The sequence below is a fragment of the Giraffa tippelskirchi genome, chromosome 3, assembly GCF_054371585.1.
Source record: "Giraffa tippelskirchi isolate mGirTip1 chromosome 3, T2T-mGirTip1v1.2.pri, whole genome shotgun sequence".
NCBI lineage: Eukaryota > Metazoa > Chordata > Mammalia > Artiodactyla > Giraffidae > Giraffa > Giraffa tippelskirchi.
Genome location: NC_137277.1, coordinates 159,969,771 through 159,984,317, shown reverse-complemented (window position 1 = coordinate 159,984,317; position 14,547 = coordinate 159,969,771). Strand labels below are relative to the sequence as shown.

At 34.7% G+C, this 14,547-nt stretch overlaps 1 protein-coding gene across 7 annotated transcripts in view; it reads right to left on the bottom strand.

Annotated features, from left to right (window-relative positions):
- The window catches only part of SPAG16 (sperm associated antigen 16), a 981,998-nt gene that overhangs the window by 273,312 nt on the left and 694,139 nt on the right, over positions 1 to 14,547 (bottom strand). For all 7 annotated transcript variants that reach the window (XM_081583025.1, XM_081583031.1, XM_081583028.1 and 4 more), the window contains one exon: positions 3,664 to 3,790. In XM_081583025.1, the coding sequence (XP_081439151.1) occupies positions 3,664 to 3,790 (127 nt within the window). The remainder of the gene's footprint in view (positions 1 to 3,663; positions 3,791 to 14,547) is intronic.

Sequence of the window (14,547 nt, the reverse complement as noted above, 5' to 3'; positions counted from 1 at the left end):
TTACTTTCACTACAAAATTCCACTTAACATTTTTCTGAAATAGTAATAAATTTTTGAATGGTAAAACATATGGCATTTGCATATGCCAAGTGCGAGATATTTAGATAGTGAATATCTGTATGTTTAGCACTATACTACCAGGAGGTTCTCTGTTTAATGAGAAAGAACACTTATCCTTTTACAAATACATGAATGATAAATATATACTGATACATGTATATATCTATGAACATCAGTAATCTGTATTTGTTGTAACCAGTGTATTTGCAAATAAAACATTATGCAAATAATACTATGCCACATGCAACCCCTCTTTTAAATGTGTGAGAAGCTGATTTCTTACAGCAACAGTAAAGCTAAGCCCTAGATGATGATTCACACTTCTTTAAATCTTTTCATTTTAATTATATATGCATACATAATGTTAAATGTAGTTTTACTTACTAGTTAATCATTTAAATTATTTTTATTATTAGAGGAAAACAAGAATATATCGGGATTTCCTCAATATAGAATGCAATTAACCCATGAAACAAATTAGAATATAATAAGACAATTATCTCTTCTATTATTTACATGAAAAAGCTTAGTTTAGGAAGATCAAATAACTTGCTTAAAATCTAAAAGGTGAGGAAGAGCTAAGGGTCTAAATCTTAGTCTACATTCTTTTTCCACACTATTGGTTTGAAATATTTTTATCAAAGATAACATTTCAAAAATTGATACACCATATTTTGTTGTTTAGTTTCTAAGTTATGTCCGACTCTTTGAACCCCATGGACTGTAGCCTGCTGGGCTCCTCTGATCATGGGATTTTCCAGGTAAGAATACTGATGTGGATTGCCATTTACTTCTCCAAGGGAGGAAGTCCCTGATACACCAATTTTAAAACAGATAAAGTACTATTTCATTAGTATATAATTTACTTTTATAAATTTAAAATAAAAAATAAAAATACTTATTTATGAGATAATTAATGAAGACATTTTAATTAATATTTGAAATCAAATGTTATAAACCACAGTTTCAGTCTTTAATGATCTCTACTCAAATATCCTGTGTATCCTGTGTTGGATTTGCCGTGCAGAAATCCCTTATTTATAAAGACAAGCTATTGTGTATGGAAACAGCTCTGTTTAAGCAGCACACCTCAAAATTTCAAGATGCCCTTCAATTAAACTGATCTAGAGACATGAAATATGATGAGAAAATTTTTGTTTCTGTGTTAATTATTTAAGATATCTGAGAACTACTTGCACATTGCTTATGTTAAGTTTCTCAAACAGAATACTATCAATACTTCCCCATATGTTATATGATATTATGATGATACTCCATGTGTATTATCAATGACCTTTCCTCAGGTCTAAGGAGGTAAGCTTGCATTGGCTTGCCACAGGGAATAAATAAAAGTATGTCAAATGAATGTGTATTTTGAGCTTATTATGTTATATTTGATATTATTTTCATAGTCCAATATCCTCATGACATCTTTTTATACTTTTAAAATCATCTTTTCCTGAATAAATGCAGATCAGAAGAGATCTATATGTTCCTGTCTTTATTTCAATTTTGTTTTGCTCTTGACTTCACTTTTCTTTACTCTCTTGAAATGAACATAATTTCTGGTATTTAACTTTGTGATTTTCATCTCTCTGTTCAGATCCTCATTAGACCTTGTCTTTGCTCTTCCCAGTTCCTTCAACTCTTGATATATTTCATACTTTTAAAATGATGAGTGACTTAAGACTTCTACACCAAAGCACATATTTCTCATTATTCAATGAGAAAAAGACATTAATTTCTCAAACACATAGAATTAAAATTAATTATATCATGTTCCTTGAAGAAATGGTCAAAGGAATGGAAAGGTCAGGTTGAAATTATATTTCTTCAAACAGATGAAGTGTTTCCATTAATAGGGTCCCTGGTTTACACTCTTTATCTTTTATGTTTTTCATTGTTCCATCCTTGATTTTGACAGTTTTCTTAATATTAGTGTACTATCGAGTATATAGCAGTCATGGAGAGAAAAAATAGATTTGTTGTACCAGGGGCTTCAAGACTTGCATGACAGTAAGATAGAAACTGACATTTATTTAAAATAAGGTTTGCCTGACAATGTATAGAAAAGAAATTTGGGGATGGATGACAAGGACAGTAAAAGGCAGTGAAAACATATTTAATAATTATGACAGTAAAATATATATCTAGTATTAGTTGTACAGCTTTTCAAAACATCTATTATTCTATTATTGGAAAGTACAGCCAAAAGTTTTGAAATTTCAGAATTCAAAACTCAAGGACCTGAATACTTGGATGCTATTTCAAGATAATAAAGGGGATTTATTGATGTGAAAATGTTTATAAAAAACAAGTTAAAACTCCTTTAGATTTATGATGTCAATGTATATTCTATATATTGTAAAGTATAAATTATAATAGTAATGAGCCTTCACATTAAAAAATTAAATTCTCATAGTTAGGGTCTTTTACCCTGTACAGTGTTTTCTGTTTCAATTCTAGCAGAGCATAAAAGTCTTAATGTCAAGAACATTACTAAAATATTTTTAAGGAAGTCATTGTTATTAGTGTGGCTCATATACCAGTCTGCAATGGGAACACAACTTAAGGTTTGTTAAGAAGACAAACTTACTGAATTCTGAAGTTCAGATATGTGATGACAATATCATGAAACCAGTTCCATGGAACACACAATTATCTTATGGCTCTAGAACTGCTGAGTATATTCATACTTTCTGGACTATTTTTATATAGAATATTATTTCCATTATATATATATTCAATCTCTATTTCTTCTAAAATCACTATCTCTACCACTTTGAGCAACTGCCAATAAATAACAAAAGTTTTAACATCTCAAAACTTAAAAACTTTTATAATATATATTATAATAGCAAAGGTAAGCTATATCAATCAATAACAGATATACATTATTTAGCACAGGATATCATTAAAGATAGAGTTATAATTGTAATTTTAACATTTTAAAAGTACAAGTGGAATCATTGTGTGATTGTTAACATCAGTTGCTACACTACTGATCATCAGCAAGGATAAAATATTTTCTTATTGATAAACTTTCATCTTATTGCAGAAAAATGATAAACATGATAATATACTACAATTATTACCAATTATTTTTGGACATAATTGCAGCAAAATGAATATATGTTTAAATTTAATTGTAAAATCTAGAGAATATCAGGTGTTAGGAACTTACTATAGACTAAAATATTCTGCAAAATGTTTTAATTTTACTCTTGTCAAAGTTTTGTTCTTCCCTACTTTTAGCCATTTGCCTTCCAAAAACTTGATTTACTTGCATTGGATGGTAATTCCAAGGCATGTAGACTCCAAATTTTTTTGCATGATGCTACTAGGAACTTGAGTAATCTAAATGAGCACACACTTACCTTCTCTATTATCCTCTTCTTTACACATGTGATAAATGCAATGCTTTCATTATATAATGTGATATGATATACAATATGGTGATTATAACTGTGATATATTTTAGTATAATATTAAGAACAGAAATTTACATAGAAGGAAATGCGAAAAATTAAAGTGGTAATAGAAAATACTTTCAGAACAAATATTAGTCAGCTTGGTCAAAATGTTAAATAAAAAAGATCCTACCTGATGAATCAAAGGTCACCTCATTGCCTGGACTTGGACCTACATCAATGGACACCATGGGTAAGAGCTTCCGAAAATCCCACAGCTTTGTAACTCCACAGGCATCACAGGATGCTATCATGTGACCCTTTAAAGTATTTAAAAAAAAAGTTTTACATATATACACACACACACACGATACTTCTCTAAAAATATATATAGAAACTCAGACCAAAAGATTTTCTATTACAATTTTATTAAATCCACAAGAATACATTCCTCTAAACTAAAAAGTATTCATTATACCTTTGTCTTCGACATAAAAGTATTATAAAATGAAAATTTATATGTATAAAATCCTATATCAAACTTTGGAAGATGATTCTCAGGAAATCATTTTGATGATTTTAATTATATTAGAAGATGTAATAAAACAGAACTATACACATGCACGTGCATGCAGTTTGTCTATATACACACACATCTCATATATGACATGTGATTTACATATAAAAACTACTTACACATGTAAAAAAATTGCACTAAAGGCACACTCCCTTCACATGCTTGTAACTAGTTAGTACTGACAATTTATATCTCAGAGTAAAAATAAAAACAGGTAGGAAAACAACTGGACAGGGAAGAATAATTTTTATCATAGTGGGTAGGTCACTGGAATCATGTAAAATTGATGGCAAGGAAGCTGTGCCTATTGTGGTCTGTTAGACAAAATTATTACAAATAATTTTTTAATGCCTAGTAAAAAATCATTCCTTCATTATTTTCTTTCTAGATATTCTAAAATGTTAAATAACTTGATAAATATATAATTTCTCTCATTATTTTGAACTAGCTCACATACTTATTCCTCATCTACTCCTTGATTTCTACCCTTTCTGTAAAAAATGTGCCTACTGTATTAGAATTCAAGTGGAGTATTTTCCTAAACATTCCAGTAATGTAACAAATGCCTTTAGTTTTAAAATTCTGTAACTGTTATCACTCACAATTTAATATAACAATCATTTACCCTCAATCTAATAAATGGAATATTTAATCCTTTTTGTGACTTAAAAAGAACACGAGTACTTGGAATGTTTTCAAATATGTAAACATGTAAGAATTGTGAAGAATCAATGAACTTAATTTTTAGAAAAGAACAGTTATCAGGATTACATGGAATATTAAATGTTAAAAATTATAAAGAACTCTTTCCAGATATAAAGGCTTTCAAACGCCTTTTAGAAGTCACAGAATGGAATTTTTTTCAACTTTGAGTACAGAATAAATTTTAATCAGAATTTAATTTGGAGGAACTTCTTCTCAAAGTCAGGTTATAGACTTCATGACCTTTTCTTCTCTAGATTTTATGACACAAAGAAAATCATAAAATGTGCCTTATACCATTGAACATTAAAGTTTTAGAAACTATACTAAATATAAAAAATAAATTATTTAAATGGTTTTAGTATTTTCATATTTCATTTTTACTGCTGTCAATAAATGTATAACATTTTGATAAAATTAAAATAATAGTCAATACTTATTAAGGGTTTTTAATGAACTAAATGCTGTGCTAAATAATTTATTGATAAAAATAGATTCATTATTTTAAACAATTTTGAATAACATCATTTAGCCAAAATTTTCCATTTCCCAAGGAACTTAAAATTCATGACAAATTATGCATTATGAAAAAACAGAATAACTTGTAAAGTGGCACAAGTTTGCATTCAGATTTGATAACCAGGAGACACTTGGTAACTACACTTTCAGTTAGAAGAGAGGTAATACAGTGCCTACTGGAGTGTCTGGAGCATAGAAAAATTTAAAAAAAAAAATTGTTAACGCAACAGATGACAAATGCCTCATGGGTGTTTACCTAGAAGTTTTAAAGTACTTTCACACTGTTCGTGAGGTTCTTGAGGCCCAGAATCCTGGAGTGGTTTGCCATTCTCTTCTCCAGTGGACCATGTTTTGTGAGGACTGAGGGCAGGAGGAGAAATGGGCGACAGAGCATGAGATGGTTGGATAGCATCACCTACTCAATGGACGTGAGTTTAAGCAAACTCCAGGAAGATAGTGAAGGACAGGGAAGGCTGGCGTGCTATAGTCCATGGGGTCGTGGAGAGTCAGACATGACTTCGTGACTGAACTTTCATACCAGTCTTAAGGTAATATTGCTTCTAATCTTAATAGTTCTGAATCAGCTAGACAAAAGGAAGAGATAAAAGATGCAGTGAATCCAGAACAAAAAAAGGTTGGAATATCAAGATCCTGTATTCCTTCTCACACAGTCTCAGGTGAACTGCAATCATCTGCCATTCTCCTTCTTTAGGGCAAAAGAAGACACTAAATTATTACTAATACAAATCACACACTTTGAGTTCTGACGGAAATGAAGATAGAGAGTGTAGAAAAGGGTTTAGATGACAACCTGGTGAAAAAACAAATATTTTATCTATAATTTATGTCAGGTAAGAAAACAAAGACTAGCTACAGTTAGGCAATTAACCTAACTAAGAAATAATGATTTCAAAGAAAATGTTTTTTGTTGAGGGAGGTAGGAATTGTGACCATCCTAAAGAAAGTATAAACTCAAAGAATTTTGGAAAATTCTCTAAAATGTAATTCTGGTTATGTCACTGGTACCAGTACTGATACTGAGAAGGAAAGGTAATAAAGAAGGCTCCATTGAAAGCTCTCAAAGAAGGTCCGATTCAGGCAGATGGTTATTTATATGACACTGAATCTCCAGCACCTGGTTTAGTTCCTGTGACATTTGGGATTTGATTCTGATTTATAGAATAAACGAATATAAGTGGAGTAGAGTAATCAATGTTGATCATGTGAAACTTTAATGGACTTTTGTTTCTCAAAACATAGTAAATGAGCAGAAGCTCAGAAAAATACAACAGTGTTTTAGCTTTTTTTTTTTTGGTGTGTGTGTATTTATTAGTTTTGGGATTATAGACTCAAATAGTAAAATGAAGCAAGTAGAATTTAGAAAATGGACAAAGGATACAGTTGAGATTAAAATGAATAGTCATGACTCCTAAATGGCCCTATTAAGCTTTCTTATCTCCAACCTAAAGATCCTAGTTAGAAAATCCATATAGATGTAAAGTTAATAAGTTAGAGTATAACAGTATAAAATCAAACTAGCTTTACCTAGGCTGCTGGAAATATACTGGAGAAATATTTAGCTGTACATATCAAGAATCACAAAGGTGTTCATACTTTTGAAACTTTTAAGGTTACTTATTAAAAAATGGAAACACGTGAAATTTGTAATAATCCAATTTGGAAGAAACAAATCTTGTGCTCTTGTGTATCCTAAAAACTGCTAGAGGCACCTTTTATGCAAACTTGTTACCAACAATGACAGGAAGAAAAGCAGACTGACCAGCTATCTCTCAGCACAGATGGCTTCAAACATATTTATATATTGTAAAACAAAGAAAAAGCAAAAATTAGCTAATGAAGTAATTTATAATTTAAATGAATAATTAGACTATTTTCATAAATCTATAGTATTTCTTCACATAAACATATCTTATGGCTTTATAAAATTTTCAAAAATAGATTTTACAAGTTCGGGCATTACTGTAAGTTTGGGTTAAGAGGATATTTTTCAGGTAGTGTAAGAAATGCCATAGAGTAATAAACTATTCTATATGAAATTTCTTATAAATTTATATTATATTATATCAAGAAGAAAAACATAGACTCTTAATTTATTACAGCAAACAGAGGTCCAATTTGATTGCACTTTGAACCTCCTTTCTGATAAATCAGCTAAATCAGATTAAGAATTCTATTGGTTCAACTCACTATTTCTATATATATTCACACATATATATATAATACATGTATATATATCTTTATTTTTACCATCTTTATTTGGAGTGAATGTCAGAACATATAAAGAAGGAAAATATTTTTAGGTCTACGACATTACTTCTTTTGCAAGTTTCTTCAAGCCTGAATAACACAATATATATAATTGTTCTCTTCTGAGAGTTATGCACAATAATAGAAAATTAAATTAATGATTATGTATCAACTATGTACACATGAGAGTGTTATAAACTCTTTAAGAATAGGTACTTTGGCTTAATGATACATTCCCATGATCTTGAATAGCACCTAGTAAATGTTTTGCAAATAACTGCAGATGGATAAATAAATAACCGAGACAAATTACTGTGGTATACTGTGCTTAGTTGCTGAGTGGCGTCCAACTCTTTGTGACCCCATGGACTGTAGCTCGCCCGGCTTCTCTGTCCATGGGGATTCTCCAGGCAAGAATAGTGGGTTGCCATCCCCTCCTCCTGGGGATTTTCCCAGCCCAGGGTTTGAACCCAGGTCTCCGTCATTGCAGGCGGAATTTTTACCATCTGATCCACGAAATAGCAATTACAGAAACAATATAAGACATGGGAAAGTTCATGCTAAACTGTCGTTATACTGCTTGAAAGTATACAACAGATATGGTACAGTGATTGAGTAGGGAGATATGTTTATAAAAAGTTGCCCTATATATTTCTTAAGGCTTTATTTTTTAAAGGTAGTTTTGGCTAACAGCAAAATTAAAGGGAAGATAGAGAAATTTTTATTTATCTCCTGCCTCCACACACACATAGCCTCCCCCATCTACAACTTCTCCACTGGAGTGGAACATTTGTTACATTTGATGAACCAATATTGACATATTATAATCACCTCAAATTCCTACTTTTACATTACAATTTACTCCTAGTGTTGCACATTCTATGAGTTTAGACAACTGTACAATGACATATATGCTTCATAATGGTATCATCAGAGTATTTCTCCTGTCTAAGTATCCTTTGTACTCATCCATCCATCTAAACCCCAGGCAATCACTGATCATTTTTCCTCTCTAGAGAGCAGCCAGAATGAAAACCACAATTACAGGAAACTAACAAAACTAATCACACGGATCACAGCCTTGTCTAACTCAATGAAACTATGAGCCATGCCATGTAGAGCCATCCAAGATGGATGGGTCATGGTGGAGAGTTCTGACAAATTGTGGTCCACTGGAGAAGGGAATGGCAAACCACTTTAGCATTCTTGCCCTGAGAACACCATGAAGAGTGTGACCCCATGGACTATACAGTCCATGGAATTCTCCAGGTCAGAATACTGGAGTGGATAGCCTTTCCCTTCTCCAGGGGGTCTTCCCAACCCAGGGATTGAATCCAGGTCTCCCACACTGCAGGCAGATTCTTTACCAACTGAGCCACAAGGCAAGTCCAAGAATACTGGAGTGGGTAGCCTATCCCTTCTGCAGCAGATCTTCCCAACCCAGGAATTGAACTGAGATCCCCAGCACTGCAGGTGGACTGTTTACCAACTGAGCTATCAGGGAAGCCCCCATGAAGAGTATGAAAAGGCAAAATGATATGACACTGAAATACGAACTCCCCAGTTCAGTAGTTGCCAAATACGCTACGGGAGAAGAGTGGAAAAATAGCTCCAGAAGGAATGAAGAGGCTGAGCCAAAATGGAAACACACCCAGTTGTGGATATGCTGGTTGCAAAAGTAAAGTCCGACGCTATAAAGAACAATATTGCATAGGAAGCTGGAATGTTAGGTCCATGAATCAAGGTAAATTGGAAGTTGTGAAACAGGAGATGGCAAGAGTGAACATTGACATTTTAGGAATCAGTAAACTAAAATGGCGGAGAAGGCAATGGCACCCCACTCTAGTGTTCTTGCCTGGAGAATCCCAGGGACGGGGGAGCCTGGTGGGCTTCTGTCTATGGGGTCGCACAGAGTCGGACACGACTGAAGCGACTTAACAGCAAACTAAAATGGACCAGAATGGGCGAATTTAATTCAGATGGCCATTATATCTACTACTGTGGACAAGAACACCACAGAAGAAATGGAGTAGCCATCATAGTGAACAAAAGAGTCTGAGATGCAGTACTTGGGTGCGAGCTCAAAATGACAGAATGAACTCTGTTCATTTCCAAGGCAAACCACTCAATATCACAGTAATCTAAGTCTATGCCCCAAGCACTAATGGTGAAGAAGCTAAGTTGAAGAGTTCTATGAAGACCTACAAGACCTTCTAGAACTAACACCAAAAAAAAGATGTTCTTTCCATCATAGAGGACTGGAAAGCAAAAGTAGGAAGTCAAGAGAAACCTGGAGTAACAGGCAATTTTGGCCTTGGAGTACAAAATGAAGCAGGGCTAAGGTTCTGCCAAGCGAATGCACTGGTCATAGCAAACGCCCTCTTCCAACAAAACAAGAGAAGACTCTACACATGGATATCACCAGATGGTAAATACCAAAATCAGATTGATTATATTATTTGCAGCCAAAGTAGGAAAAGCTCTATACAGTCAGCAAAAACAAGACCAGGAAGCTGACTGTGGCTCAGATCATGAACTCCTTATTGCCAAATTCAGACCTAAATTGGAGAAAGCAGGGAAAACCACTAGACCATTCAGATATGATGTAAATCAAAACCCTTATGATTATAGTGGAAGTGATAAATAGATCCAAAGGATTAGATCTGATAGAAAGAGTGCCTGAAGAAACATGGATGGGGGTTTCTGGCATTGTACAGGATGTGGTGGTCAAAACCATCCCTAAGAAAAAGCAATGCAAAAAGGCAAAATGGTTGTCTAAGGAAGGCCTTACAAATTGCTGAGAAAAGAGAAGCGAAAGGCAAAGGAGAAAAGGAAAGATATACCCAACTGAATGAAGAGTTCCAGAGAATGGCAAAGAAATATAAGAAAGCCTTCCTAAGTGAACAATGCAAAGAAATAGAGGAAAACAACAGAATGGGAAAGACTAGAGATCTCCTCAAGAAAATTAGACATACAAAGGAGATATTTCATGCAAAGATGGGTACAATAAAGGACAGAAATGGACCTAACAGAAGCAGAAGATATTGAGGAGAGGTGGCAAGAATATACAGAGGAACTATACAAAAAATATCTTAATGACCCAAATAACCATGATGATGTCATCACTCACCTAGAGCCAAACATTTTAGAGTGTGATGTCAAGCGGTCCTTAGGAAGCATTACTATGATCAAAGCTAATGGAGGTGATAGAATTCCAGCTGAGTTATTTAAAATCCTAAAATATGATGCTGTGAAAGTGCTGCACTCAATATGCCAGCAAATTTGGAAAACTCAGCAGTGGCCACAGGGCTGGAAAAGGTCAATTTTCATTCCAATCCCAAAGAAGTGCAGTGCAAAGAATGTTCAAACTACTGCACAATTGCAATCATTTCACATGATAGCAAGATAATGTTGAAAATTTTCCAAGTTAGGCTTTACCAGTATGTGAACCAAGAACTTCCAGATGTTCAAGGTGGATTTACAAAAGGCAGAGGAACCAGAGATCAAATTGCTAACATCTGATGGATCACAGAAAAAGCAAGACAGTTCCAGAAAAACATCTACTTCTGCTTCACTGACTATGCTAAAGCTTTGACTGTCAGTATCACAACAAACTGGAAAACTCTTCAAGAGATGGAAATACCAGACCACCTTATCTGCCTCCTGGGAAACCTATAATGCAGGTCAAGAAGCAACGATTAGAACCAGACACGGAACAATGGACTGGTTCCAAATTGGAAAAGGAGTACGTCAAGGCTGTTTATTGTCACCCTGCTTATTTCACTTATATGCAGAGTACATCATGAGAAATGCCAGATTGGATGAAGCACAAGCTGGAATCAAGATTGCTGGGAGAAATACCAATAACCTTAGATATGCAGATGATACTACCCTTAAAGCAGAAAGTCAAGAGGAACTAAAGAGCCTCTTGATGAAGGTGAAAGAGGAGAGTTAAAAAGGTGGCTTACAACTCAACATTTAAAAACTAAGATCATGGCATGTGGTCCCATCACTTCATGGCAAATAGATGGGAAAAAAATGCAAAGTGACAGACTTTATTTTCTTGGGCTCCGAATCACTGCCGATGGTGATGGCAGCCATGAAATGAAAAGATGCTTGCTCCTTGGAAGAAAATCAATGACAAACCTAGACAGCACAACCTAGACAGTGAGAGAGACATCACTTTGCCAACAATGGTCTGTATAAGTCAAAGCCATGGTTTTTGCAGTATTCAGGTATGGATTTGAGAGTTGGCCCATAAAGAAGGCTGAGCACCAAAGAATTGATGCTTTTGAAATGTGCTGTTGAAGAAGACTCTTAAGAGTACCCTGACCTGTAAGGAGATAAAACCAGTCAATTGTAAAGGAAATCAACTCTGAATATTCACTGAGATGACTGATGCTGAAGCTAGAGCTCTAATACTTTGGCCACCTGTTGAGAAGAGCTCTCTCATTAGAAAAGACCCTGATGCTGGGAAAGACTGAAGGCAGGAGGAACAGGGGGCAACAGTGGATGAGATGGTTGGATGGTATCATCTACTCAGTGGACATGAGTTTGAGCAATCTCCGGGAATTGGTGAAGGACAGGGAAGCCTGGTGTTCTGCAGTCCCTGTGGTCACAAAGAGTCAGACACAACTGAGCAACCGAACAATATACTGAAACTATATGTTATTTTGTTCTGTAATTTTTAATTCTCCTAAAATGTGTTATCACACTTTCTAATTTAATAAATAGAAAAGAAGAAAAAGAAAGGAAATAGACTAGAACAAAAAAATAAAAAGAAAGTTTCATAAAGTTGGATATGTACAAGATCTCAAGGAATGATAACGTATAAAAAGGATACACATTACAGAAAAATAGAATAGTAACATGGAGTCTAGGAATAAAAGCACAGGCTTCTGGGCTATGTGTTTAGGAGCAAGCCCTAGTTATTTCACTTCTGTAGGGTATCAGAGGCTACATGAACTTTGTGGCAGGTGGGTGACAAAAGCTTATATATTTTTAAAACAATTGATAGTGTAGTTCAGTTGCTCAGTCATGTCCAACTCTTTGCAACACCATGAACTGCAGCACACCAGGCTTCCCTGTCCATCACCAAATCCTGGAGCTTGCTCAAACTCATGTCCATCGAGTTGGTGATGCCATCCAACCATCCTATCCTCTGTCTTCCCCTTCTCCTCCTGCCTTCATCTTCCCCAGCATCAGCATCTTCCCCAGCTCTTTTCCAATGAGCCAGTTCTTTTCTTGAAAATATGAAGCTGACAAAAGTTGCTTCTAAGTGCTGCCTAAAGCTGCAATTTACATGAAGGAATACATTCATAGAATCCACAGTCTCAAAACTTGGACTTAAAGTTGTGAGAGTAACACAATTCCATTTAATGAAAACTGAATGCTTATTAAAGAAAAATAAGTGAAACAAAAACAATCTAAAAGGACTTGAAAAAAAAAAACCAAGAAATTGAAATGTTAATTATTGAAAACAAAGATTCATGAGATGGGAAATATCTTAGAAAAGTCAAACTTGAAAAGAGAGTTAGTGAATTTAAAGACTGGGAAATTCAGCGAGATGGCAGATATCAAGATAAAATCATGACAGAATGTAGATCATTGAGATGTGGGGAAGTATGGAGCTGGGTATTCCAGTATATTACATAAAAGAGAATGTATAGTCAGAAAGAAGAACAGTATTGGAAGGTATAATAATTGAAACTTTTCCACTGAAGGAAGCTATATGTTAAAAATAAAAGTGAATTCCAAGTACTGAGCATAGTATGTAAAACACACTGAGAAACAAGTAATAAAAAGTTATAGAGCATTATGATTTTAAAAAACTATAAGAGAAAAAGCACAGATTGCATATAAAAGAAAAACAATTAGATTGTTTTTTAATAAAAACTAGATGCTAGAACTAATGAAATAATGTCCACATTGTGGGGGAAAATAAAATTCAATCTATATCTGTTTCAGTTCAGTTCAGTCGCTCAGTCATGTCCAACTCTTTGTAACCCCATGGACTGCAGCATGTCAGGCCTCCCTGTCCATCACCAACTCCCGGAGTTTACACAAACTCATGTCCATTGAGTCAGTGATGCCATCCAACCATCTCATCATCTGTTGTCCCCTTCTCCTCCTGCCTTCAATCTTTCCCAGTATCAGGGTCTTTTCAAATTAGTAGCTCTTACCATCAGGTGGCCAAAGTATTGGAGTTTCAGCTTCAACATCAGTCCTTCCAATGAACAACCAGGACTGATCTCCTTTAGGATGGACTGGTTGGGTCTCCTTGCAGTCCAAGGGACTCTCAAAATTCTCAAACACCACAGTTCAAAAGCATCAACTCTTCAGCGCTCAGCTTTCTTTATATTCCAACTCTCATATCCATACATGACTACTGGAAAAACCATAGCCTTGACTAGATGGACCTTTGTTGGCAAAGTAACGTCTCCGCTTTTTAGTATGTTGTCTAGGTTGGTCATAACATTTCTTCCAAGGAGCAAGTGTCTTTTAATTTCATGGCTGCAGGCACCATCTGCAGTGAATTTGGAGCCCCCAAAAATAAAGTTTGACACTGTTTCTACTGTTTCCCCATCTATTTGCCATAAAGTGATGGGACCGGATGCCATGATCTTAGTTTTCTGAACGTTGAGCTTTAAGCCAACTTTTTCACTCTCCTCTTTCACTTTCATCAAGAGGCTCTTTAGTTCTTCACTTTCTGCCATAAGGGTGGTGTCATCTGCATATTCTGAGGCTATTGATATTTCTCCCGGCAGTCTTGACTCCAGCTTGTGCTTCTTCTACCCCAGCGTTTCTCATGATGTACTCTGCATATAAGTTAAATAAGCAGGGTGACAATATACAGCCTTGACATACTCCTTTTCCTATTTGGAACCAGTCTGTTGTTCCATGTCCAGTTCTAACTGTTGCTTCCTGACCTGCATACAGGTTTCTCAAGAGTCAGGTCAAGTAGTCTGGTATTCCCATCTCTTTCAGAATTTTCCACAGTTTATTGTGATC